The sequence below is a fragment of the Cottoperca gobio genome, chromosome 17 (genome assembly GCF_900634415.1).
Source record: "Cottoperca gobio chromosome 17, fCotGob3.1, whole genome shotgun sequence".
NCBI lineage: Eukaryota > Metazoa > Chordata > Actinopteri > Perciformes > Bovichtidae > Cottoperca > Cottoperca gobio.
In genome coordinates, this window is record NC_041371.1 from 13,576,942 (window position 1) to 13,602,850 (window position 25,909).

The 25,909-nt window shown below is 39.0% G+C and overlaps 3 protein-coding genes and 1 long non-coding RNA gene across 13 annotated transcripts in view; 1 reads left to right on the plus strand and 3 right to left on the minus strand.

The window, feature by feature from the left end:
- LOC115023077 (myomegalin) overlaps positions 1–6,920 on the minus strand; it is a 46,156-nt gene extending 39,236 nt beyond the window's left edge. For 6 of the 8 annotated variants that reach the window (XM_029454230.1, XM_029454229.1, XM_029454224.1 and 3 more), the window contains exons 1-4: positions 6,815–6,920; positions 5,099–5,145; positions 4,932–4,999; positions 434–544 (exon numbers count right to left, since the gene is read on the minus strand). In XM_029454230.1, the coding sequence (XP_029310090.1) occupies positions 434–544; positions 4,932–4,999; positions 5,099–5,145; positions 6,815–6,864 (276 nt within the window). In that variant the 5' untranslated portion in view covers positions 6,865–6,920. The remainder of the gene's footprint in view (positions 1–433; positions 545–4,931; positions 5,000–5,098; positions 5,146–6,814) is intronic. The other 2 variants (XM_029454227.1, XM_029454226.1) reach the window with 1 other exon arrangement.
- Positions 6,921–13,498: 6,578 nt separating this feature from the next.
- LOC115022016 (uncharacterized) lies at positions 13,499–18,854 on the minus strand. Of its 2 annotated transcripts, none has more exons than XR_003833800.1 (3): positions 18,646–18,854; positions 16,446–16,521; positions 13,499–14,387 (listed from the first exon to the last, which is right to left on the minus strand). It is a non-coding gene; the product is annotated as an uncharacterized LOC115022016 (long non-coding RNA). The 2 variants fall into 2 exon arrangements; XR_003833799.1 differs by lacking the exon at positions 18,646–18,854 and adding an exon at positions 17,301–17,741.
- LOC115022015 (transmembrane 6 superfamily member 2-like) lies at positions 18,425–22,180 on the plus strand. The gene is made up of 10 exons (XM_029452797.1): positions 18,425–18,872; positions 19,617–19,720; positions 19,804–19,901; positions 20,009–20,112; positions 20,191–20,273; positions 20,356–20,480; positions 20,924–21,025; positions 21,153–21,245; positions 21,330–21,449; positions 21,540–22,180. Exons 1-10 carry the CDS (start codon positions 18,781–18,783, stop codon positions 21,747–21,749), a joined length of 1,131 nt encoding a protein of 376 aa, XP_029308657.1. The 5' UTR covers positions 18,425–18,780; the 3' UTR covers positions 21,750–22,180.
- Positions 22,181–24,100: 1,920 nt separating this feature from the next.
- The window catches only part of LOC115023015 (neurocan core protein-like), a 39,239-nt gene continuing 37,430 nt past the window's right edge, over positions 24,101–25,909 (minus strand). For both annotated transcript variants that reach the window (XM_029454155.1, XM_029454154.1), the window contains exon 20: positions 24,101–25,361. In XM_029454155.1, coding sequence (XP_029310015.1) covers positions 25,243–25,361 — 119 coding nt within the window. In that variant the 3' untranslated portion in view covers positions 24,101–25,242. The remainder of the gene's footprint in view (positions 25,362–25,909) is intronic.

Sequence of the window (25,909 nt, forward strand, 5' to 3'; positions counted from 1 at the left end):
CACAGAAAAGAGGTCCTGCGGGACTGATGTCAGCATACACTGCATCAAATATAAGTTCCTCAGCAAAGAGCTAGCTTAGGTGTAGTCCTTCACGCCATATCTAAAAACAGTCACTTGGTAAAACAAACAGATGGCAGGTCACATCACTTGACCTGACCGCATCTGTGCGACAGCTGGGTCAACAAACTCTTCAGAATAACATACCTGTATACTGTCGTGATAACATACCATGACAACACACAAATGAACTCTTTTGATCACCTAGTGCCAAATCCCTCAACAAAGCAAAATCAATGATTTTTGATCATTTTGTTGTTAAAGAACCGACTCTCTGCCCCTGAAGAGCAACTCCTCACACTTATAGTCCCATTCATCACCAGTCAAACAGGTTTTCACTCATTTCCTCATGCACGATAAGAGGTGCCGTACTCACCGTACGATAGACATCCTCACTGCTCTCCTCGTACTTCTGCTGTATCCTCTCCTCCAGGAAGTAGATGCGGAGCTTGAGGCTGAAGTTCTCCTTCTTCAGGTCATTCAGGTGCTGTGACAAAGTACGGTAACCGTTAGACATGACGGTCAAAGAACACCGACACGGCTTGACATGTCCGTTATAGGTCAGAAATTAACAGTCGTCTTCGACCTCTCCGTATCACGGGGGAATACGAAGTCCATATTAGAGGACAGCGACTGTCACGGCATGTCCATGTGTTAGAGTCCGGTAACCGTTAGACATGTTAACTCCTCCAAAAGAGCATAATGTCAAAATAAACTAATTATTTACAAAGAGGCATCCTATCCTCTAAATGGCCATTGGGATATTATCTACAAACACACACTAAAACTAACACATTCACACACACACATACACGCACACACTAGAGTCTATCGGGGTGTTTGCAGTGCAGAGGGCGGCTCTGCAGCCCGGCCGGTCAGAGATGTGGCCATGTCAACTTCATGGTGTGTTCTGGTCTGCTAAGGGACGGGGCAGGAGCTTATTTTACAGGAGGAGAAATCCCTGGAATCCCAGACTGCCAAGGGAGCTTGTGGAGGGGGAGAGGAGGGGTGTAGGGGGTGGGGGCAGAGGGCTAGGGGCTCACAGGCAGTTGTGACATGAAGGGAAATCTCACGCCTCTGCTAAACAAGAGCACCAGAAGTAACAAACAGGGACATGAAGAGAAAGGTGGGGGTTAGATGTGACCCTTTCTGCTCTTTTCATTTGGTCTTTTGCCTCCTTACAGATGTATTCAAAATACATTTAAAACATTTTTAGTGTGGAGGTTTGTTTCCCATTGAAAGAAAACTTTGTCCACATATTTTATATAATCACAACAGTCTCTGCTGAATTATGGACATGACAATCTCAATACTTTACTATTTGTTTTGTTTTGCTATTTTGTATATGTATTACTTTAACACACTCAGGGTGTTAATACACTTAACAAGTTCATCAAGCTAGAAAACACTTGATTAAGGAAATGTTTCTTTGGGGAGACACTTTAAAATTGCACCCCACTTTGGGAGTTTTTTACCTTTTAGCTAGCTACTTATAGCTAATGGTTTTGGTAGTAAAGTAAGGAAATTACTGTATGGTTCAGTCGCACCAGTCCCATTAAATTCAGTTTCTAGCAGTAGCAGGCACTTTCAGAGAAAGAAAGAAACGCACAAAAACAACAATCTAAATGAATAAACCCACTGTAAAAACGCTTGTAGCTGTAAAAAAGTTAGCAACTCGCTAAAGCTAACATGTGAATAAAGTAAACATTTGTGAGATAAATCCTATGCCAGGATATATATTTTTTTGAGTTGGTGGAGACCAAAAAAAGAGCTAAAAGTAAATGTTGGACTTACAGTCGTTTGGTAGCAAGAAACATGAGTCCAAATGAATGCTAATGTTGTGTCTGCAATACTAGAGCTGTTAGCGAACATGTATATTAGCATCATGTTAGAACTGACAGCTTGTTTTGGTTTTTTTTGTGCCTCCTACTGGCCAAAACCCAATTTACTGTAGGCCTATGTAGTAAACAGGAAACAGTCTGAGGAGGACTAATATTGAAGGGCATGAGTTAATATCATCTGACATTTGAGAGTCTACACTTACAATAATTTTCCTATGACAGTTAAACAGCTAAAACTCATAAATCCAGAATCTGTGAAGGCAGAGGGGCTAATGGGAGCGGGGCAGACAGGTGAGTGGAAATAAGTTGGATGAAACAGGAGACCTGTGAGCCACAGTGCTATTAATAGGGAGGTGTCCTGAATCTCACGGAGCGGTGAATCCCTGAATGTCCCACAGAGAGATGAGTGAACAGAAAGAAAATAACAGAAAGGAAGACAGGCTCTACTAAGTATTTTTGATCTTTTATCAAGTTTCAAGACAAATGTCCAGTGCAAAGTGCATCAATAAGGAAGTGACTGAGACATTACCAACACATGCAGTCAGTGGTGGACAAAGTAGTAGCCTAATACCCTAGTGTAGAAATACTCTGTTACTCCTGCATTCTAAGTTTTAGTATTAGCATCAAAATGTGGCCTACTTAAAGTACACTAAGTAAAAGTACTCATTTTGCACAATGGCCCATTTTCAGAATAATACATGTTATATTTCTGAATTGAATTATAACTCTTGATGCATTATTGTGGTCACCACTTTAATGCTGCAGCTGCTGATACTATATATACTGCCGGGGAAGCTTGTGAATTTCACCAAGGGATCAATACAGTTGTATCTAAAACTAAAAAAATACATGATACATAATTTGTTGATTAAATGTTGTATTATTAATCTGAATCTTAATCTTCAAAGTAACTATCAGATAAATGTAGTTGAATAAAAAGTACAATATTTGCCTCAAAATTGTACAGTTCTTGAGTAAATGTACTTATTTACTGTCCACCACTGCGTACAGTCATTATTAGCGCTTGTTGCATTCAGTGAGTGAGCCCTTTAAAGTGTCACGTTACATGCTGTTGCTAAATAATTCTGAGCAAAGATAGGACAGGCGCCAAGCGGAGTCTCCACACAACATTAGGGATGACATCATGTACACAGTGTGTGTTTTTAAACCCCACACATGACACAACTCATACACAATTTACTTTACATCTCTCCATCAAGGACAAACACATAGGAGTGAACGTGTGTAAATATGTGCAGTATGTGTTTATTTCAGTGACACATTCAGGAATTAGCAGCCATGTGAGTGTGTCCAGCTTTGAGTCCTTTCGTTGGTGACGCCTCCCGTTTTAACAGGGCTCAGCAGCACCTCCAGAATAACATAAAAAAGGACTATAACTGGTGGAGAGTTTTCAGGGACAGTTATAGTGCTTGGCTTGCGTTTTATTCTGATCTGGTATGAGTCTGCAACATTGACAGTGTGTATTTTAGAGAAAGTGTGTTGGACTTGGAATAGATGTAACAGTCTGGCCATTTCAGAGGACACAATAACCTACTTTTGTGTACACTGCACAAGACTGCAAATGCACACTATAGACTCATACAAAGTGGGTTACTGGTGTGCTGTATTTACCAGAAGTCACTATCAACAAAGTTCCCTCTGGCATGTTTTGCTCCTAAGGCGAGGATGTTACAACAGATGAACGGATATATTGGAATATATGTTCACCTGCTGTGAACTAATGTGACAATACTTTGATACTTAAAGGAATATTTTTAGGGAAATACACTCGTTTACCTTCTTGCAATGTCTCATGTCTGAGCGTTAATTAGGAAGCTAGACAGATCCTGGAGTCGATTAGCTTAGCGTAGCATAAACACTGGAAACAGGTTGAAACAGCAAGCCTGGCTATGTTAAACTTTAAAAAATCCCCCAACCAAAATGCTAGAGCCCACTAATTATCACGCTGTATGTGATTTAATTCATTAGTACACAAACAGAAATGTGCAACATTTTGTGGCTAGTCACATGCAATAAATATGTATATGTACCATTTACATGCGTGCTGTTTCCCCCTGTCTTTATGCTGAGCTAAACTTATTTTTTATGTTTATTTGCACTTTAAAAACTGACCAAACTGAGAAAAAGTAAAGAAATAAAATACATGTGCACGTGAGGTAGACTTATCTGAAAAACCTCACCTAAAAGAGAGAGAAAAATATTTAACCTAAAGCTACATTTTTCCAGATAACCATCTTAAACAGCAATAAAAAAGCGCATATTAAAATGAATGTAAACGCACATCAGCTTGTCACATCTTGTCGTCTGGCAAGAACAGAAAAATCAGAGCTGACGGAACAAAAACCCTTTCATCTTACATCCAATCTTTATGAGTTTTAGATTTACCAATGAGTCAGCGGCTTTTTTCAAATTCATAGTGTTGATCATTTCAAGATGTAAACATTATCAAAGATCCTGCAGTTGGTAGGCCACCGGTGACTTGTTAAAGTACACTTTAGCAGGATAAATTATCATATCTTGGTTTGAATTTGGGTCAGTACTGTTCTTCATGCTCCTTACCCTGCTGCCAAACATCAAAAGGGATATTTATTATAGTCTTTTTGTACAATGCGACTGGTACAATTCCCCAAAAAAGTGCAGCAGAGAAGGATAAGAAATCCTAAATTGGGCCATGCTGTAGCCAGAGGCAGACTTTCACCACCAGGAGGGTTCAGCGTGTTTTCCATCTGATATCATCAGCAGCAGGTGTTCTCCTTTTCTGTGGAGCAGTTTATTAACATATGTTCCAGAGCGTTTGGATATGAGCGTGGTATATTCAGTGATCTGATCCCATAGCAGGGATACTGCATCAAAGAAAAGCAAATCAGTTCATTACTTCATGTAGGAAAACGTGCAGCCACAAGATGGCGCTGTGTATTATTCCTCACTACTAGAGTATTGTTCATCATGCTGGAGGACAAGGGAGTGCCACTCACATCAAGCTCAATGAAAATTCAAAATAAAGGCTCTCACCTGTTCAAACTGCTTGAGTGTGTGAAGCTGAAGCGGAGGAGAGTTGTCTGTTTCATTGCTACACAAATCTAAGCAGAGGGAAAACACTTTTTTAAATCACTAGAAATCGTGGAATCATCAAATCAACATCAAGCCTAATAGTTTTTTGTTTTTTTTGAGCTACGTACCTGTCATGTGACCTGGGATTTTGGATGAAGTCTGCTCTTCCACAGCACTGTACAGAGAAACAAAAAATAGTGTTGTCAACACAAACATAACACATGAGAGAGAGAAAACCTACATCAGCATATCCATCATAGCATTTATTAAAGTGTGAATAAATATCATACTTCACATTACAGTTTTGTAATCCTGAAAAGCAGAGAGCTCTTCTGGAAATGAAAAAAGCCAATACAATCTTTTCACTCTGACGGCATGATCTCATTTGCACCGCTGTGGGGAATTGGGGGTCATCAGGGAGTCCCAGCAGGGGGGAGTAGAGACAGGAGGAGAAACTGAGGGTCAAAGTGCAGCTGAGCCTCTCAGAGCTTTAGTTCACTCAACTACCTGCTATCTACCAACCAAAACTCAAAACTGGGGGTGCTTACAAGATAGTTGGATCAGTGGAATAATTATTCACTTAATCTGGTTATAACCGAGTGATTGACAAGTAAATAAAACACTGGGTGCACTTGGGTGGATTACTAAATGGGCCTACTGGACACAGGCCACCTTCACCACGTACCGACCAGGAAGAGACTCAAAATAACCACAAGGAAAGATAAAGCATAAACCCAGGGGCCCATTGTCTCATAATCCGCCCGTATGTTTACACTGACCACAGCACAACAGTAGCAGTATAAACCCACCATTTTGCCAACTATTACCACTCATACAAGGCTGCATACCGTTCATTAGTTCTCCCCCTTCCTATCTTTGTGTGTAAATTCCTCCGACAGCTGCTCCATCAGAAAATGTAATGACAGTTGGTGCATGCCGGAGGTTTAAACGTTCACCAGGTGGATAAATAGTCTACATGCTGCATCATTGTGGTGGGCAGGGTATCAATGTCAATACTTTTCACTACTGTCGTGCAAATATCAATGTGATGGTCCATTTATAGTAACCGTGAGAGTGCTTCTGTGTGGGAGGGATTTGGTGATGCAGTAACCTACATACAATAGCACACTCTGCATGGAGAATTTGAACAGTGGGGCACTGCAATCACTCTGAATTAATATTAAGTAACTCTTACACTGTATTTGATTCATAATGTGAGCTGTGATGAGTGACTGTCAAAACGTTTTTACTTATTAAGTCATGCATTCAGTCATTATTTTGCTCTCTCGAGTATATAAAGTAATTTAATCTTAGTTATTACGCATGGGCCTGCTACATTAATTAACTCCTGGGCCTTATTTCACAAATGCACCATTGGGTCCTTTAAATGTTTGCTACTGTATCGCAATGTAAGTTCTTTCTTGTAAAGTAGGCCAAACATTAGCCTCCTGAAGAGCATCTTTATCCAGTATGTCATGACAAAATTATATTATGAATGCATTTGGGGGGAAAATACAGATATCCGGTGCAATATGACAATCAACGTCCAAATTTGTATCGCCAGTGGCCTCAATAGCTTTATCCACCGATCCATAAAGCATGCAGATGGCTACTGTATGATACAGCCTCGGCCTTTATAACACCGGAGGATGTACGACTGCTTAATGATGGCAACAGAAAACAACATATGATAGAAAATAACCGAAAGGAGGTTTTAATTTGCCCTAACGACGATTTATAAGCCTGGATCGTTTTTTTGTTAAAATACCCAATGAGCTCTATAGCCTTCCGCTGCGGTGTCCCCCCACTGCCCCCCGCACACAATCGGTCAAATGCCACTTTACCTCTCTGACTCTCCCCAGATTTGCTCCGGAGGCGATGAGCTCCAATCCATATAGGCTGTTCCTTAAGTCAACGGGCATCCATTCCGGTAAACCGCTGCCTTTAAATCACCCGGCCATTATTCATTTTGAGAGAAAATACAACCACACAGGAACGTGTTAATGTGCGCGCTCGACTTACACCGCTTAGGTTTGGAGGGGGTGTGTGTGGATGCGCGCCCTGAGAAATGAAAGCGGGGATGTTACAGAGAACCCCATCCCACAAAGAAGAGCCCCCTGCTGCTCAACCTGCCCCACCACCACATGAGATGAGAGGAACAAAAAGCTGCTCCAAAAGTAAAAACGCTTTCTAAGGATATATCCTTCAAAATAATAATCTAAACATTTCCTGATTTAACTGAAGATAGCTGATTGTTCTATAATAGAAATACTACAACCATGTTTCCAAGGCACCATTTAGTCTTATAGGCTAAACTGCTTCAATTCATCAAAATGTAAATGATCAGCAGTTGAATACATTATTCATATATGAGCAGATGATACATAATAATTAACTTTAAACAGCAGTGATGAAAGAAGTGTTTAGATCTTTAAATAAGGTAGAAGTAGCATATACTATAAAATACTCTATTATAAGTCTTGCATGCAAAATCCTGCATGTGTTTAAGTAGATATGCATTTTCAGAAAAATACACAAAACTACTACTTTTAATAATAGATCAAAGTGAAATGGCTCCTGACTCGCTGTTATCATTGTTATACTGTATATTATGCACAAGAAGCATTTTAATGTTGTAGCTGGTGGAGGTGAAGCTATTTACTATTGGGCAGTTTATCAATGCCTTGTATTTTAAAGATCCTCACATGTTTTGTGTGTCAAATTTAATCTGTGAATTATGTTAGCTGTCAAATATTTCCAGCAATACCACTATACAACATTTCCATTTGACATGTAGTGGAGTACAAGTAGATTAAACTATTCTGAATCAAAGAAATAACATTTGTTCTAACTGCAAACAAAAAAGCCTTTCAAGTTGCAGATCATTTTTATCCCACGATATGATCTCTCCTCTAGTTTCTACATTCATGAGTATTATTGCAAAAATGCTTGGAAAACTGTTTCAACACGAACAGTTGCTTTATAAGGAAGCATGCGTCATAACATTTCTCTGGAGATAATCTTTCCAAAAAGAGCACAGAACCAGTTTGTGTGATTTTGCCTAATTATCAGGATTTTATGGCCTTACATTTGAATTAATTTACAGCCACCTTTTCCCAGTGAAACCGATCATTCAGACACAGTGAAGTCCTGTGAGATCCCACTCAGCTGTTATTTGTATCAAGTTGCAGAAGCTTCTGATTGTCTTTTCTATTTGAAGATATTTACATTAACTCGAGGGTCCTGCTCTGAAAGAGTAGGGCGATTAGGGGGGGACAGAGTTAATAAGATTATGTCACTGTTTGCTGTATCAGTCAGTAACAGCAAGAGGATGTGTAGAGGGAAAGAGCTTTGTTAATTTTGTTAGAGGCAACAGAACCCGTGTGTAGTTTCTCCTCCTATAAAACAGACGCAACATAAATAGCTTTGAATGAGTCGCATGAGCTCTTATCTGAGCCTGAGGCGATACACATGCAGGATTATTACTTTGAGCTAATAAAGGACCATAACATATCGGAGCTCAGAAGTTCTGTTTCATGTTTACTTCTTCACTAGAAGCCTGGTTGGTTGTCACTTCTAAAACCACCACATTCACATCAGCCGGAAAAGCTTTCCGTGCTACCTTGATAGTATCAGGTGTGGTGACGTGGAGCAGTTTATGGACACATTTTTACCATGGCGCCCTCTCCTGGAGCGGTGGTACTACACTCCACCAAATGTGAGTTAGTACTGCAAAGTTCAAACAACCCAAGCTTTGACTTTTGTGAGTGCAGGAAATTTCTGAACACTGCTGCTGCTTGTGCTATAATTAAACAAGGAGGACAAACTATGAGGGGACTTTCTATCTATATACATTCAGATACTTGTTAATACAGGTGTGTATGAGAAAATACATATTTTTTATTTAGGTGAAGTGATCCTTAAAGGTTTAGCCTGGTTAACATCAGGACAATATATTTGTTCATGTTTAAAAGGGTTCATTCATGAGTTGGAGCTGAGAGTACACACCCAACAACCAAACCATCACCTGCCACTGCACAACTTTAGATTCAGACTGCTTGTTGCTAGTATGTTAGTTTAATACTTCATAGTACATCTCCAAATGTCCTTGCTCTTTGATTTATATGCATACAACTGAATGATTCAGACATGAACAAATAATGCACTCTAAGCTGATATAAAGTGTTTATTATTGTGGTGTTGTCTGTGTGTTGTTTGTGACCTCAAACAGAAAACAGTGTAGCAATAATTTTAATGCCTCTAGTGTCTATCTTGTACTTGTATTTAATCAGTCACAGCTGAAGGATGTACACACTTTTGTCATACATCTGGTGTAAATCCCTTAATGTTTTCCTATATAATTTTTGCATTTGCCTATATTGTCATTATTTTAATTATTTTTTTACAAGTGTTGCATTTGTTTTAGTACTGTAGAACTTCATACTTTCACGGTTATTCTGAAATTCAATAAAGTATGTGTGACAGTAAGTTAGTTGTTCATCTAAAAAGTATCAACATTTCCCCATCATTGCCAGTATGATTATTGAATCAACATGAAACCTTGAAGTTTTGAAAGTTTTGGTTGTCTTTGATTATATCATAAAATAGAGAATAGAAGCCATTATCATCATTGTACAGAATACAACAAACTTAGGAGGCGCTACTCCTGATTAGTGTAATTAAAGGACACAGGAAGAACACCACAAAAACAAAACAACTTCAGCATTCACAGCCAACAACACAGATTCTAAAATAATAAGTAAAATAGATAAATACAATGTCATTTTGCACTAGAATAAGAGTATTTATTGCACTTGAATATATGTAATTATTGCACTAGCATAAATGTAATTATTGCCCTAAAATAAATGTAATTATTGCACTAGTATGAATGTCATTATTGCACTAGAATAAATGTCATTATTGCACTTTGCCCTCAAAATACTACGACCCTAATTATGTTTGCCCTTGACAAAATATAACTCTAATTATGTAGACTGTAGACCACCTGACTGCTGAGTGCATATAGCTTTACCATAAATGGAAGTTAACCAATCAAAAATGAGCTAGACATTTTTTCCACCTGTGTTTATTGAAAATAGGCTAATCTGTAGCTGCATTTCACATCTATTCTTGATACACGCTCTCATAGACACATAGGAAACATACATATCTTCATTTTTTCTCATCACATAAAAAAGAAATACGATCTTAAGCATTTCAAGCAATCTTTAGCAGAGATGACTTAAGGCATATTATAGTTTTTTGAAATTTGCTTTATTTTGTCTTTAATCTCTAACCAACAAACTTGTGCTGACATTTCTTTGTGATCTGGTTCCTGTGTATTGCTGCAAGTCAGCTGCAATGACCTCATTATACACTAGATGTCCTCATAAGCCCTCTGTGCACTCAAGCATTCAGCACTTCCATCACGAGACATCCTCCTGTGTTTACAATATCCCAACACATCTCCACCCTGATACAGTGATGCTTCATCACTCAGCACAGTCACAGCAGATACAGAAGATCTACATCAACAATGAGTCTGTAATCTGATGTCATCTTCTGTTTCTTAACTCCTCTTCTCAAAGACCACACGGGGTCCTGACTTACTTCCCTGAGGTTCTGCAGAGATGGTCCAGATGACGGGGGCTTTCATGGGGTCCTTGTCAATCATCATCTCCTCGGCCCGGGCCATCGCCTCGAGCTCGGGGGAGGTTTCTGGGCACCAGTCTGCCATGAACTTATCCTTGGCCTCACAATAGTTCACCACCACTTCCTCAGGCTGCTCCCCAAACACCCAGTCTGGAAAACAGGAAGAAAGGGAAGAGGGAACAGAGTGCATGCAAGATAAAAGCTGTGAGTGATGATATTTAATAACAGAAACATACTAGAGATTGTAGCTATTTTCTGGTCCTGTAAAGGTCACTGCAATTAAAATGTTTGCGTTCTTGACCTGCACTCACCTGCAGTAACTTTCAGATGTGTTAGCTCAGCATACAATATTTTTTTGTATTGCACTGCACTGAAACTGAGTACAGCTAAATGTGACTGAATGTGACCTTGTTCATATTTCTTCTTTTTGCTTTTTGCTTTTCCAGGCGAGTGTACCCCAGGTTTAGGCGGGTGGAGTGGGTGGGTGGCCATGTTGTTTGTTGTATATACAAAAGTCTAATAGTACATGTTCGCTGTATTTTGTGCTTTTCAACATTTACAAATAAAAGCAATTTAAAGTGGTCTGTTGACTGAACTTATTAAAAAACTGTTAGATAGAGATGTTAGTCCTAGTTAATAGTCATAGGAATCCGTTACATTTTAAATATAAGATTTGAACGTCTGTGATGACTGATCGTAGCTGGCTAGCATCAATTCATCGCAAAGTTGGGTCAAATGTGAGCGGGGTTGTCCATTAATGTAACTGCTGATGCGTATTCTTAGAGCTTAAAAACTATTTTGAAAGATTTAAAACAATGTTTGTATTGGTAATGAATTATTATTATTATTATTATTATTATTATTATTATTATTGTTATTTTTCAATGGTTAATTTAAAAAAGCAATTCGATATTCCTGCTGATGAATTGCTTTAAAATGTTGTTTATTTATTTATTATTTTAGAAAACGTTTGTGCACATTTAAACATATGTATTTGTAGCTGACACCTTAACCTTTTATTTGCTGCTGTTTAGAATAATTAAACATAAAATATGCCAGAGAAATACGACAGAGAGTGAAAGGTGTGCCAATCAACCCTGGTCTCTTCTGACTTAAAACAGACCAACACTACAGAAACAAACCTGCAAAGTCATGGACGAGGTCCATGATGAGGTGGCCGATGATGGCATAAAGAACACCCAGCACGACAAAGACGGCCATGATCAGGTAGAGGACATAGGGGGGCAGGTTGACAGCATCCCGAGAGGGGGGTATGTAGCTCTCAAACAACACCGACCCATCGTCTTCCCTGTAACGAAGGTTTAAGCTGTCCTCCGTCACCTCCATTGCTGTCTGGGATTCTTCAAATCAGCCTGGGAATCCACTTAATATCTCATCGCTGTATGGAAAGAAGCCGGCACAAAGTTTCCATCTTACAGATCTTTGTATGCAAATCACAAAAGAATCAGGAGGAAATACCTAATTGCTTCACATAATGTGACACAATGAACATGTATTATACTTTCAACAAAAAGTTTAGAAACTAGAATAAAACCTTCTACATACAGCAATGAAGCAGGCCCCAATCCTTCAAATCACTGGGTGTCTTTCCAAACACTAAGCATGTACATTAAAAAAATAAAAAAATAAAAGTACAACTATCTCTCATCTTGACAAGTTTTTCATTTTGTTTCCTTGTACAGACTCCCTATCTGTCTGCCTGTGGAGCTACGCAGATGGAAACTAGATTAGCTGCAGCAGCTTGAAGTAGTGAAGGTCAGAGGAATGCCAGCACAGTTGCTTAATGAGGTGAGAGAATTTACCTGATGCATGGGACAGCATGCAGATCTATCTTTCTATATATCTTTCTACATATGTATCTTTCTATATATGTATCATTCTATATATGTATCTTTCTATATATGTATCTTTCTATATATGTATCTTTCTATATATGTATCTTTCTACATATGTATCTTTCTATATATGTATCTTTCTATATATGTATCTTTCTACATATGTATCTTTCTATATATGTATCATTCTATATATGTATCATTCTATATATGTATCTTTCTATATATGTATCATTCTATATATGTATCATTCTATATATGTATCTTTCTATATATGTATCTTTCTATATATGTATCTTTCTACATATGTATCTTTCTACATATGTATCTTTCTATATATGTATCATTCTATATATGTATCTTTCTATATATGTATCTTTCTGCATATGTATCTTTCTACATATGTATCTTTCTATATATGTATCTTTCTATATATGTATCTTTCTATATATGTATCTTTCTGCATATGTATCTTTCTACATATGTATCTTTCTATATATGTATCTTTCTATATATGTATCTTTCTACATATGTATCTTTCTACATATGTATCATTCTATATATGTATCATTCTATATATGTATCTTTCTATATATGTATCTTTCTACATATGTATCTTTCTATATATGTATCTTTATACATATGTATCTTTCTATATATATATCTTTCTACATATGTATCTTTCTATATATGTATCTTTATACATATGTATCTTTCTATATATGTATCTTTATACATATGTATCTTTATATATATGTATCTTTCTACATATGTATTGTTCTATATATGTATTGTTCTATATATGTATCGTTATATATATGTATGTATTTATCTAACTTCTTCTGCTTACATACTTATCCAACAGTACTTAACATGACTAATGTACATTAATCCTTGGCATTGACAGATAAGGTCACTGCCCCTGACATATCCAGGTATTAGAAGAAGGTAAGATGGATTAGGACACAGATAAGACATAATTACACTCTTGTATGCTTCAGTTGTTTACTGGAGAGAATCTTAGTCCAACAGACACAACTGACACGTTTCTTCTTGTCACACATTACAACCACATGCGTGAGGTAAAGAGAAAATGCAGGTTATGACAGTTTGAGTGGTCAGTGAGGAAAATTCACAGAAATGGCAATTCATATGCAATTTTACAAAACCTTCTTGATATTTTCATTGAGGTTATACATATATACTGTAAATATACATATATATACACTTTGGGTTTAAATTTAAGTTATTAAAATTGTTTTTCTTTTTTACAGCTCACATCAATATTATTAAAATATATTGAAACTTTATATGGTACATGATTTACAATTTGAAATGAGAAATGTTTGGACAGCAAACAATGATATAGTGCAATGCATTCAGGTTAGGGTTTACATACATCTTAATAAGTAATCAAAGCAAGCATTTGTTTCTTAGCAAAATGCGGACAAACGATAAGTGTTGTTGGGCAACATGCGTTTTATATAAAACAAAAATGCCATAGCATTATGCATCACTACAGCAAGAGAAAACACTGATCACTGCACTGAAATGAGATATGCGAGAGAGAGAAAAAGTGATCTGAACTACTGCATTGCTAAAGAGAAAACTCAAAAGGAAGTGGCATAAGAGGTCACGGGGCAGGCGAAGGTCATACTAGGAGCAGATATTCTTTTTTCTCCAGTGTATGATGAAGTGGTGTCGCTTCCCAGTGGAGAATGGATGGATGGACGGTGGCAGTCTCCGTCTCCCTGGTGGAAACCGGGCAGCAGTCCGTCTTTTTCCTTCTCCATCTTCAACCTGTCTTTCTCCATCAGCTTACTGCAAATGCTCAGTCGGTGCTCTTCTATTTCCGCTCTCCCTTCCTCTGAATCATCCTCCACTGGTTTAGGGCCAAGAATCCAGTCTGTGAGGAGAAACAGAAGGAAAAAAACATGTGAGAATGTAATGAAATTATTTTCCATGACTTAAAAGTGTATCCTTTTAAAGGGGCACTGCACCAATTTTACATATCAAGTTCGGTTTACTCGCCATGGGGTGAGAAAAAATATATAAAAATGTTCTGTTGCTCTGGAGAGACCTCTCTAAAAGAATAACGCAGCTCGGGTTTGGAGACAACAACTTTTTAACTTTTTTGAAAGAAGTGACATTTGCCAGAAAGGAGAGGTCAAATTAAAGATGCTATTCAGTTGCATTATGTGAATTGTAGAATCTAATGTTTCGGGGACTTAAAGTCTGGATATCTTGGCTTCCCAACTTTGTGAGCGTGCAATATAGAATCAGCAGAGTACCCTTTTAAGGTGTTACTTAGGCAGTAGTCATTCACATCAATCACCTTAATGGTATAAGAAGGAAACTGTTGGGAAGGTTGACCTCTGCACACAAACCTCAGTGTGAATATGAAGGAGAGTCATCAAACAACATGGTCACCCAAAAGGGAAAAGACAAAACACTAATGACTGCCTTGGCCCGAGAGCTCAGGGAGGAAAAAGGACTCAAACACACAAGAGTGAAGAGTGATTTGCAGGGAAGGAGAGGACACCAGCCAGGGGTTACCTGCTAGGTCATGCATCAGATCTTTAATCAGATGTCCCACTATGGCATAAGTGGCTACTATAACCAACACCACTCCGACTAGGACATAGACTACTTTGGGCGGCAGAGTTATAGCATCTCTCGCCTGGCGGTATGTAGTCCACAAAATAGGCCTCCTCCTCCTTCTTTCTGGACAGCTGGAGGAGCTGCCGGTGCTCAAACACCAGCTGTGTGAGGTTCAGAAGCAGGGCTCCTCCTGAGGCGTTTAGGGACACAACTAGGGGTTGATTCATGGTTTTAGTTGCTCTGGTAGAGTTGACAAGTGGATACTGTCTTGATAGGATGGACTGTTCCAAGAACGTGGTGAAGCTTTGGGGCTGTTTCTTTGGGTGATTTATTGTCTTGTTGTTGATCCAAGTTTCTTCACGGCACTGTGAAAGCTCGGGGTGATAAAGGTGCATCAGAGACGAGGAGGGAGAGTAAGAAGAATATTTTAAACATTTTATTGTCTGAAGCTGGGAAAAATGGCAGGATGGATGACAAATGGGAAGTGTCAAGATGGTCCAACAATGAGAACATGGTCTTTTGTAAGAGACGGCTCTCTGTCACAGAATAGTGCTTAAAAATGTTTAGTTTACCAGACAAGAAAAATGTGATACCATAAGTGTGCCAACTCTGCTAATCTTTCGTCTAGACTTAAATCCCAGCATTCCTCCTCATAGTGTTTCGGAGAGAGGCTCTTGGACAAACTTCCAGGGGAGCAAGGCGTGTGAGACGGACGAGAGGTGAATATAGGACAGAGAGAGCTAATAGGATTGAGTCTGTCACAGAGCAATATCAGCTTTCCATCTCTAGGGATTAGAGATATGAGCGAGGAGAGGTGGATAGTAATACGTCAAAGAGGCTTACGGCCCACCATGCTGCATATATATATACATATATATATATATATATATATATATATATATATATATATATACATATATATATATATATATATATATATATATATATATGATCCATAGCCTATATACATTCTAGTAAAGCCACTCTCTCGGGTTTAAACTGGCATCACTTTATGGATATCCCATGCTTTGAATCCATCTTAAGCACAGCAGGTTCACATCTTATGTTCTATAAATGTCCTGTCACATAATTCACTGATAGGATATTTTCATGGCTCATTTCTTGCTTGATAACAGAGCAGATGGTGATATTTCAAAATGCATCCAATAAATATCCCCACGGGTAATAAAACTGTACATCATCAAATGTATCTTATGAAAGACTCATGAAATTTGATTTTTTTAAAACAACAACTATCAACTTTTTTGTATGAATAATGAGAAAATGTTAGAGATGAAAAGGAGCAAATGTTGATAAATGAAGAAGCTTTAAGATGTTACGGTGAAGTTTTATGATTCCTTACCTTGTAAACAAAAGAGGTGAAACATCTCCTAAGTTCTTTTCATTGACAAATTGGTGTGTGTCGTACACAGACGGCTCTGGAAATAATCACAAACAGATAGCAAAAAAGTTAAGGTCACGCAAACAAAAATGGCTGCTCTCTCACAGCGAAACCCACCATCAATAATAAAGTGAGCAGGTAAACAATGATCCAAAAATAATCTTTCTCCTCTCAGATCTTGTCGGTGGAGCATCAGGATGTAGATTGCTTCTTTATGCTTTAGATTCATTGTCATTCGGTGGCTCTGGAACGCTGCAAAACCGAGACATGAGAAATTTCCATTCTATGAGGGTGATGGCAACATTTGCAAAGAGGATGAACCAAGAGACTGGGTGCAGACCCCAGTAGAATTCTTCTGTCATGTTGTGAAGAAGATATTTTAAAAAAGGATTTAAAAAAGGATGTTAAACTTGAAAATCAAGTCTTCTTAGAGAAGGAACTAGGTGAAACTAGAAGAATGGATGTAATGAAAAAGCAGTGTGAGGTCGCTGAATGTGTCTCAGCATGAGCCTCTCAGGAGAGTCAGGCTGTCTGTGTCACTATTAAGATGTACTTTAGTAATCCATGACAGGATTTGCTTGACACATGTCATTACCTATTAACTGAGTCAGCAGACAGCACAACAGTAGACAGGGTTCATTTAGCATCACCTGAAGTGCCTGTTGACACTGTGAGTAAACCTGTGGAGTGCAGTTTCAACAGCTGATTCACATTGTAAGCCACAAATTAGGCTTGAAGACAAATCACAGATAATAACAACAGGTGCAATGCGATGTATTTTCCTGCACTAAAGTTTGAGATGAATCCCAGCATTACCTGTACGAAGGACTCCTTTGTCTTTCACTTGTAGGATCCATTCAGTTCAGTACAAAGTTAGTATCCAGGTGAAACAGAAAGATCAATTATGAAAGCAGACTCCACAGAAAGCACTACAAGCTGCTATTGCTCACTAGTCCTAACCAAAAACAACAACCACCCTGCCAGTCATTCAGTCAGGCCTATAGCGACTGTGACTCCCTCAGGCCGGCATGACCAACTTCTTGGGCTTGTCTTCTGAGGCCATCTGCCACTTGATGAAGGAATCGCTCAGCATGCAGCCCCAATAGACGACGGTTAGAGAAGTGTTCACGACTATAATGCCGATGATTAAAGGGTGCATCATTGCAGCAAACTGGGTGAACTCTTTTTAAGAATCTGTGTCACCTCAAAAACAACTGCGTGTCTGCTGTGAATGCGAAGGGTTGTCTGTGCGTCGGATTTAATCGCCTCTCTTGTCCGCTCCTCCTCTGGACTCCCCACCCCTCTCTTACTCTTGCTTTCCACTGGCCACTAAGTTTATGTGACAGCAACAGCATAATCCTCTTCAGCTGCCTGGTTACAGAAGATACAGTTGCATCGAATGTGGGCCTGCTCTACAAATGTTCATCCATAAGATGTTCATTCTATACAATAGGCAGAAAAAACGAGTGGTAAGAGGCAGTATTATAAATAGCTTTAAAAAATGGAACACAACCCCAGTGACTGAAAAAAAAAAAAAGCATAATCTTTGTTCTGAACTTTATGTTCTCTCTCAGATATAATCCAGAAACTAATCAAGATGGGAGACATCAGATAGAGGAGTTCTTAATCTTACACCATCAGGACAGATGGCTCCTTAATCGAACCCCAGGGGCCACAGGAGCCCAGACAACACTTTAAACTGTGCAGCATGACCCAGATTTTTTTTTTTTTTATTACAGATCCATCTCATAACCTAGAATTTATAAACTGGGTGAAATTAGAAAGGAAAAGCACAAAGGTGAAATTCTGTGTCCTAAAAAAGCGGCCAAGGAAAGAAAGTTAAACACAGATGTTCCTCCACCAGGTGGCAGTCTGTACAAGCACACACTGAATGAACATACATTGTATCCAAGTGTCATGTGGAATCGCACAGCATAAACTGTAATCAATTGTAGCCAGAAATATCAAAGTGCTTGTGTTCACGAAGACAATTGCGTATTTTACGCATTACGCACGATCCAGGAGTCCGTGATCTGCCCTTTGCCCTTTAAAGTTTCACTCAGCAGACATGACTCCTGGGCTGAACTTTGAGACCTACTAGATAGCAGCACGTGTTTCATCACAGCTCAAAAGGCAACGGGGTGACACTCCTTTTAATTACCTCAAACTCCATCGGTGTCAGTGGAGAGGACACTGGCTTCTAACATGCCTCGCTTCACAACCAAGCGTGTTTAACAGGGAATACTTCCACGTGGACTTTTCTTTCAAAAAGAGATCAAACAATAAGATTTGAACAATGAGGCCGCCGGTGGAAGTCTGCGTGTTGATCGTTTCTCTCTTGGCTCCTGGAGTTTTATACGCCATGAACAATATCCCTGCGCTTCAGGAGTAAGTGTGCATGAACTCTTTGATAATTTTGGGGGGAAAAGCCGCAGATATTAATAGGCTTATGTAGCGGCCCACAGCCTGAGGGGAAAGGAGGTTTTAGCGAGGGCGTGTTTATCCTGAAGGTAACCTCGTTTAAAGTTACTGTGGAGATAAAGAAAACACAGATTCACTTAAGCCTTGACGACAAGATGTAGTGAATTTCAAGGAACATGTGATACACTTTTCAAAGTAAATGTAGTACATTAATTGACATAATTAATTAAATTACATTAAAATATAACTATCACACACATTCATCAGCTGGTTGGTCCCAAGATCAGTGGAATTGATCCATATCTGCACTTGGACGTAATAATAATGCAATAATAATGACTCAACTATAGTTTCTTTACTTCTTAAGATCTTGGCTGGTGTACAAACCTTTTTTCACCAATGAAAAACCTTAAAGTCAATGAACAGTCTTTGAATTTGATGTCTTTGAGTGAGGGGCCTTGAAAAAGAGGAGGAGGGGAGTTTGGGCCCTTTTGAGTCTAAGAATGTTAAGATCATTTAAAAAACAAACAATGGAGGAAATAATTGTATTAATTTTAGGTAGATTATTTATAATCAGGGCTGCAACTAACGGTTGCAATTGTCTCGGTTAATTGAGTAATGGCTTGACTAGTAAAATGTCAGAAAATCGAAGAAATGCCTATGATGATTTTCTAGAGCAAATTGATGTATGACCTCTCCGTTATTCCTCAGACCTCTTCCTATCCTGGGAATGGGAATGGTCGTCCTGGGATTTGTTCTTCTCCTCCTCCTCCTTACTGTGCGAAACAAGTTGAAAGTGGACCCTTTATTCTATGGTAGGCCTACGACCACACAAACATTCTTTAACGTCTATCAGTGAAATGAAGATGTTCTTTTTCTTCACTGTGTGTCTCTCCAGTATTTGCAGAGTTTTCCTTCACCTGCATGGTGGGCCTGACTAATGCTTTAGAGCAGGATGGGTTCATCTCTGGCTTCATGAGCTTCTACCTAAAGATTGTAAGAGCAAAATATCTCCCCTCTCTGTATAAGGCGACTTCTTAATGAGGGTTTGTATTTTTTATATTTTAAAAGTTAAAATTCCTCATGTGATGCCTTCTCTTCAGGGTGAGCCTCATCTAAGTACGGCCTATGCTGTGATGATGTCTTACTGGGAAGGCATCGTCCACTTCGTCCTCTTCCTCACCATGATCCACCGCATGTTCAAAGGGTAAGCTGTCATCATCAGAAACCCAACCGCTCTGTGTTCGGTGAGTCCTCTAATGAGACCTGCTTTCTGTCCATGCAGGAAGTCCTATCGTAGCCTGGGGCTGCTGTGGGCGGGCTCCTCAATCGCCCATCAAATTGTTCACATCCCAGGAGTGGTGATTGGTGAGAGCTGCTATATTGGATTCTTCACATCATCTGTATTGTTTGTGTCTGTTTTTTATTCGCAATGTTCTCGTTTGTGAAGGTAAATTCGGGTCTAACATTCGACCAGCCTTTTGGAGGAACGTCCCCTTCTTTTTGGTGCCTTTCTGGGTGGCCTCTGTGCTCTTCAGCAGACCCAGAGAGATGCCAGTCATCACAGCAGACAAGGTACATCTCAGGAGATAAACATTATGACACTTCTGTGCATCTACGGAGTAGTGGTGTTCAACCCTTTTTTACATTGTTTTATTTGAGCTATTATCGGAGGCCCAAAGTGGTAAAGCTATACAGTATTCATCTTTACAGTAAAGAAATATGCAAAGATTAAATAAACAGCTTTTTGTGACACATAATAATAATACTTGTCTGGGTCCCGACCTCCAGGTTGGAAACCTGTCATGGAGGATCAACTAATGTTGTGCTTGTATACTTGTATGATTATATCACAGAGGCTGATACTGATATGTATTTGTGAACAACTAAAATCGTAAACTAGTCTGATAAATTGTCCATTAATAATGTAGTATAAATGTACAAAAAACTAAATATTTAATGACCAATAAAGTAATTGAATGTTCAGTACAATAACTTATTTCTCCTGTGTTGACTAGATTTCAGTGGAGCAGAAGAAAGGTCTGCTGTCTCGACCCGTTGACCTGCTTCTGTCTCTTCTGTTACTCGGAGCAATGGCCTTCTCTGTTTTCAGAGGCTTTGTGAGTAAACCTACATGGAAGCTTTTGTATCTGTCGAACACAACTGCTTCTGAATGACCTCACTGAGACACGAGGTCGCATGTGTGCGGTATAGATGCTATAACTTGCCCCTCCTGCTCTGCTCCAGGTGGTGCTGGACTGTCCTCTCGACACCTGCTTCACCTACATCTACCAGTACGAGCCCTACCTCAAAGACCCAGTTGGCTTTCCAAGGGTTATGGTCAGTCTGGAGAAACATACACCATGTTTAACAAATTATACTGTATATTGTTGTTCAAAAATGATAAGTGGTATTTGTGTGCAGATGTTGGTGTATTTGTTCTATGCTCTGCCACTGCTGACTTCCTTCACCTATGGTCTGAAAAGACCTGGATGTAGCTGGATGCTGGACTGGACCATCTTCTTTGCTGGGGCCATGGCTCAGGTAACTGCGGTTATTATGTATTTTACTGCTATATTCCTTGAAAAAGCAATATACAGCATAAAAGCTGACTTCCTCCTGCTGTTCCCTCAGACCCAGTGGTGCCATATCGGAGCATCTCTGCACTCCCGCACTCCCTTCACGTACCGAGTCCCAGCAGACAAATGGTGGCCTGTTATCACCTTCAATGTGATGCTGGCTGCTGTGCCGGCTCTGCTGGCCGTGCGCTGCCACACCAACCCCGTTTATTTCATGAAACCTGTTCCCGAGGGACAGACCAACAATGAGAAAAAGAAAAACTAGACCACACACCAGCCAGAGACTGTTGAGAAATACTTCACGCTGTGACAAGGCTAATGTTTTCCGGGGACTCTCTTTGGTGCACAAACTGCATTAAACACACCATTTTTCAACATAAAACCCAGAGGAGACTTAAAAATGTTACTTTCAGAGTCAACTGTTCAGAATCAGTCACCTTGCACAGCGGCAGCAGCACTCCCTGCATGGACTATTGGACCCTGATAAGAAGGTTGTTGATGGAGTTGAGGACCGTGATCAGCTTTCAGGTGACTCATGCAGATACCCTGTTGGTATCTTCCCCAACTGAGACTATTAACCTGGATCATACAGTTTGGCAACACACTACTGGAGAGTAAAAGATGATTTGGTGTATTTGCTTGATCAGTTACTTGAATGATTAATTGATTGTCAAAATAGATCTGTCCATTAACTAATTGATTTCAGCTCCAGTTAGGACTGCAGCTAATTTTTTCATGTTTTACTTTATTTTGTACAATTAAAAACAAATGGAAAACTGAATTAGGCTTGTTTTTGTGTAAGGAAAATGGGATAAAGATAATATGAGCCAGGTACTGACATCATATGTGAATGTCTTAGCTGATGTCTATCTGCACTTAAAATTTAGATCACATCCTGAGCAGTGTGCTGGTGCATCTCTACAGATATAAATATTGTCTCCTGTTTGTGTCATTGTGCCCTTTGTGCGGTGACCCGCTGGCCCAGTTAACTCTGCTGCCACTGTCAAACTGATAAGAGGTGAACCCTGGTTTTAAGTACACAACAGCACAAATGATCACATGACACGTCGGTCAGCTGTTTATGACCCACATTATTTTAGTTTTGGCTACCAAAGTGTAATTTTCACAAGGTGGATCAAAATTGTCCTTTATTCCCAGAAGTTGTCGACTGAAGTTCACATTTTATAATTTTTTAAAGAAAGATGCCAATGTTGCATTACATTACATTTTAGTGAAATGATATATCATGTAATTACATGTGACAAATAAAATAGATTAATGGAATGAATACAACAATTTACAACATTTACTCAATAGAATGAAGTCGTGGCAGAGGAGAGAAAAGTAGAAAATCAGTTTTTAACAAATGTTAGTGAATTTCCACGTTTCTGTACTTAAGACGTGTAAATGGTTTGCATTTATATATTGCTCTTGTCTTAGCGACCACTCAAAGCGCTTTACAATGCGAGCCAGCATTCACCCGTTCACACACTGGTGTCAGAGGCTACCATACAAGGTGCCACCTGCTCATCCGGAGCGATGATTCCCACGAGGCTTCAGTATCTTGCCCAATGACACTTCAGGTGTTATTAAAATCATGGCTATCTCTAATCCTGAATGAATCCAGGTTGACAGAAGTTAGAACCATAGATACATTTCTGTAGTTGAACTTGCGTATCAAATTGAAATCAAATTGTATTTCACCAAAAGCTAAATGAATGGTAGCAAGGTTTCTGTTTTGTTCATCCTGGCAAACCTTCCTTTCTGTCCCGCTCACCCGGTGGGCCATCGTTTTCTTTTAAAATATTCTGCTCACATACACACAGAGATGAGAAAATTGCCTTGTGAACCAAACAGGATAAAACTAATGCTCGCTGTGCAGAGTGAAATATGAAGTGTGCAGCAAAGCTCAGAAAGATAAAGCCAAAATAAAGGGGTTTGATGGAGTTTCCTCTGCTGGGGTATCAAGGTGACACAAAAGAAACAATCAACAGCACAACAGCCCTTTCCTGTCTACAAGCAATGGATTATAGGATCTGTACACACTCCAGTAAAACTTGAGCCTACAGCCATGCCAGCAGCTCTCTGTGAGGCTACTTAGGTACAGTTGTCCTTTGAGCTAAATGCTAATGTTGTGTCGAGAGGCAACCTCCAGGTCTGAAAAGTGAAGACAATACGGAAGTGCCTTAAACCTGCATTCTTTCTAACTGTAGTCCACAAACCAGTCGGTGACATCGCTGTGACTACGTCCACGTCTTATATACAGTCTATGGTCAGCATTTATGTTTAAAAGATTATATTTACCATGTTCACCATATTAATTTAGTACGTTAGGTTTCTAACATTTGCAGTTTTTGAACTGATGGTGGCGCTAGAGGAAGAGTTAAGGAATCACCAAAGTCATAATTCATACTGTGGGGAACATGAATTACTGTACCGATTTCATGACAATCTATTCAATATTGTTGAGACATTTCATCCCCTGGGGACCATGAACATCTACCAAATTGCATCCATCCAGTAGTCTGTTGTTAAGCATAACAACACTGTGCATGGTAGAAGCTGAAAAGCAGTTGAAGATTTGTTTGCTTGAAGAAAAAAGAAACTGATCAGAAATGCTGTTGTTCATTTTTTCACTTTATTAAGAATGGAATACAACAGCAGGACAAAAAGTCATAAAACACCAAAAAAGTGGATGACTGATCAAATATCAAAGGGAACAAAGACAAACAATTGTGACATTCTACCCATCATGTAAATATAGCCGTGCAAAGATTGAAAGTATTTAGCAATTCAGATACAATCAAGTGGTTATCTCCTAATGTATAACCCCATCCACACTATCAATAGGACATATTCATCAGCTGAGAGTGTTTATGGGGGGGGGGGGGTCTATTTCATTAGACAAGGTCCAGCTATTAATCAGGGATCAGCCAAAAACAAACACCACAATATTTACAATACAGAGATTAAATTAGAGGCAATCAAATGATTAATTTAGTTTATTGTTGATTGTTGGACTTATATACTGGTATAGAAAAATTATGTTAAATCGGCTCTCTGAAGTATAAGTAAAAAATGAAAGCATATTCACTAGCAAACAATTCATAATAAATAGTAACATAGCACAAAAACATAGCAAGTATTAGAAAAAAGCATGTCAGTAGAATAAAACACATCAACTCTTCAGGTGCTCTATGGAAAAAGTAACAACTACAGTACACATACAAAAAGCTCAGGGTCACCAGGGACTGAATGCTATCTTGCATCAATTACATCTGTGCTTTGTAAACTGAATACTAGGATGAAAGTCATTTTTCATGTAGAACAAGCAAACCTTTGCAAAAAAAGTGACTCTGCACTTTTCTCACATGCAATCGCTCACACACGCTCACACACTGCTGTCAGTCTGATAGACTGAGAGGGTTTTAGTTCATAGACAGGAGGAGGATTTACTTTACTGAGATGTTAGGGAGGGCGTTAATAGGAGTTAGTGTGATAGCAAGTGTTCGCATGGACCTTGGTTAAAGGAAGCAGAGTGAAAAAAGAGAAGAAGCATCAAAACACCCAAACTTAGGGATAGGGGTTATGGAGATAAACTGTACAGTATGTTAGAGTAAGAAAACCTAATTCATCAGGAGGAATAAAGCCAAACAGAGCATGGTTAGAAGCAGGAATAGTGAGTGTAGTGTGAACTACTGTCTTTCTTTATAGGCCATGGTTAGCACCTAGGCTTAGCAGACGTTGTATTATTTGGTTCAGTAGTAGCTGTGTGCGTCCTCTCTGGCCTTGTGTCCCTCTCCTCCGTGTCTCCTGTGGCCGCGGCGTTCGTTGTGCTGATTGTGATGGTGGCGTCGGTACCGGTGTGACCGCCGAGCTAAAAGTGGAGGGAAACAAATAGGTTTAATGTTGCACATATACTGTTGGAGATACACAACTATCATTTTGTTATTTCTTTCTTTGCACTTCTCCTTAACATATTCATTCTGTTAATTTAGGAAATATTTTAAGGAACCATAAATGTATACTTAAGGCTGATGCTGACATGGATAACAGAATTATATCCATGTCTAATAATAATGTATAATAATAAATTGGAAGATACAATTTTGTTTGACATAACTATAAACGTTTTAGTTTGTATGTGATTAAAAAGGAATAATTCCTATTTTACGGCTACACTAATATTATTATTAGTTGATCTGAATATGAGCATAAGAAGAACATGCATTGGTCTATATGTAACCAAAGCCCCCCCCCCCCAAAAAAAAAGGGCAGGATAACAAAAACAAAAGACAAAATATGGAGCAAGGGACACAAGGCAGTAGAAGGTTATCAGATGAGTCAGCAAACGTTACCTTCTCTAATTATTTGGTTAAAAAAAAGACTTTACATACATGACACATGACAAAGGTTTAAGATAGA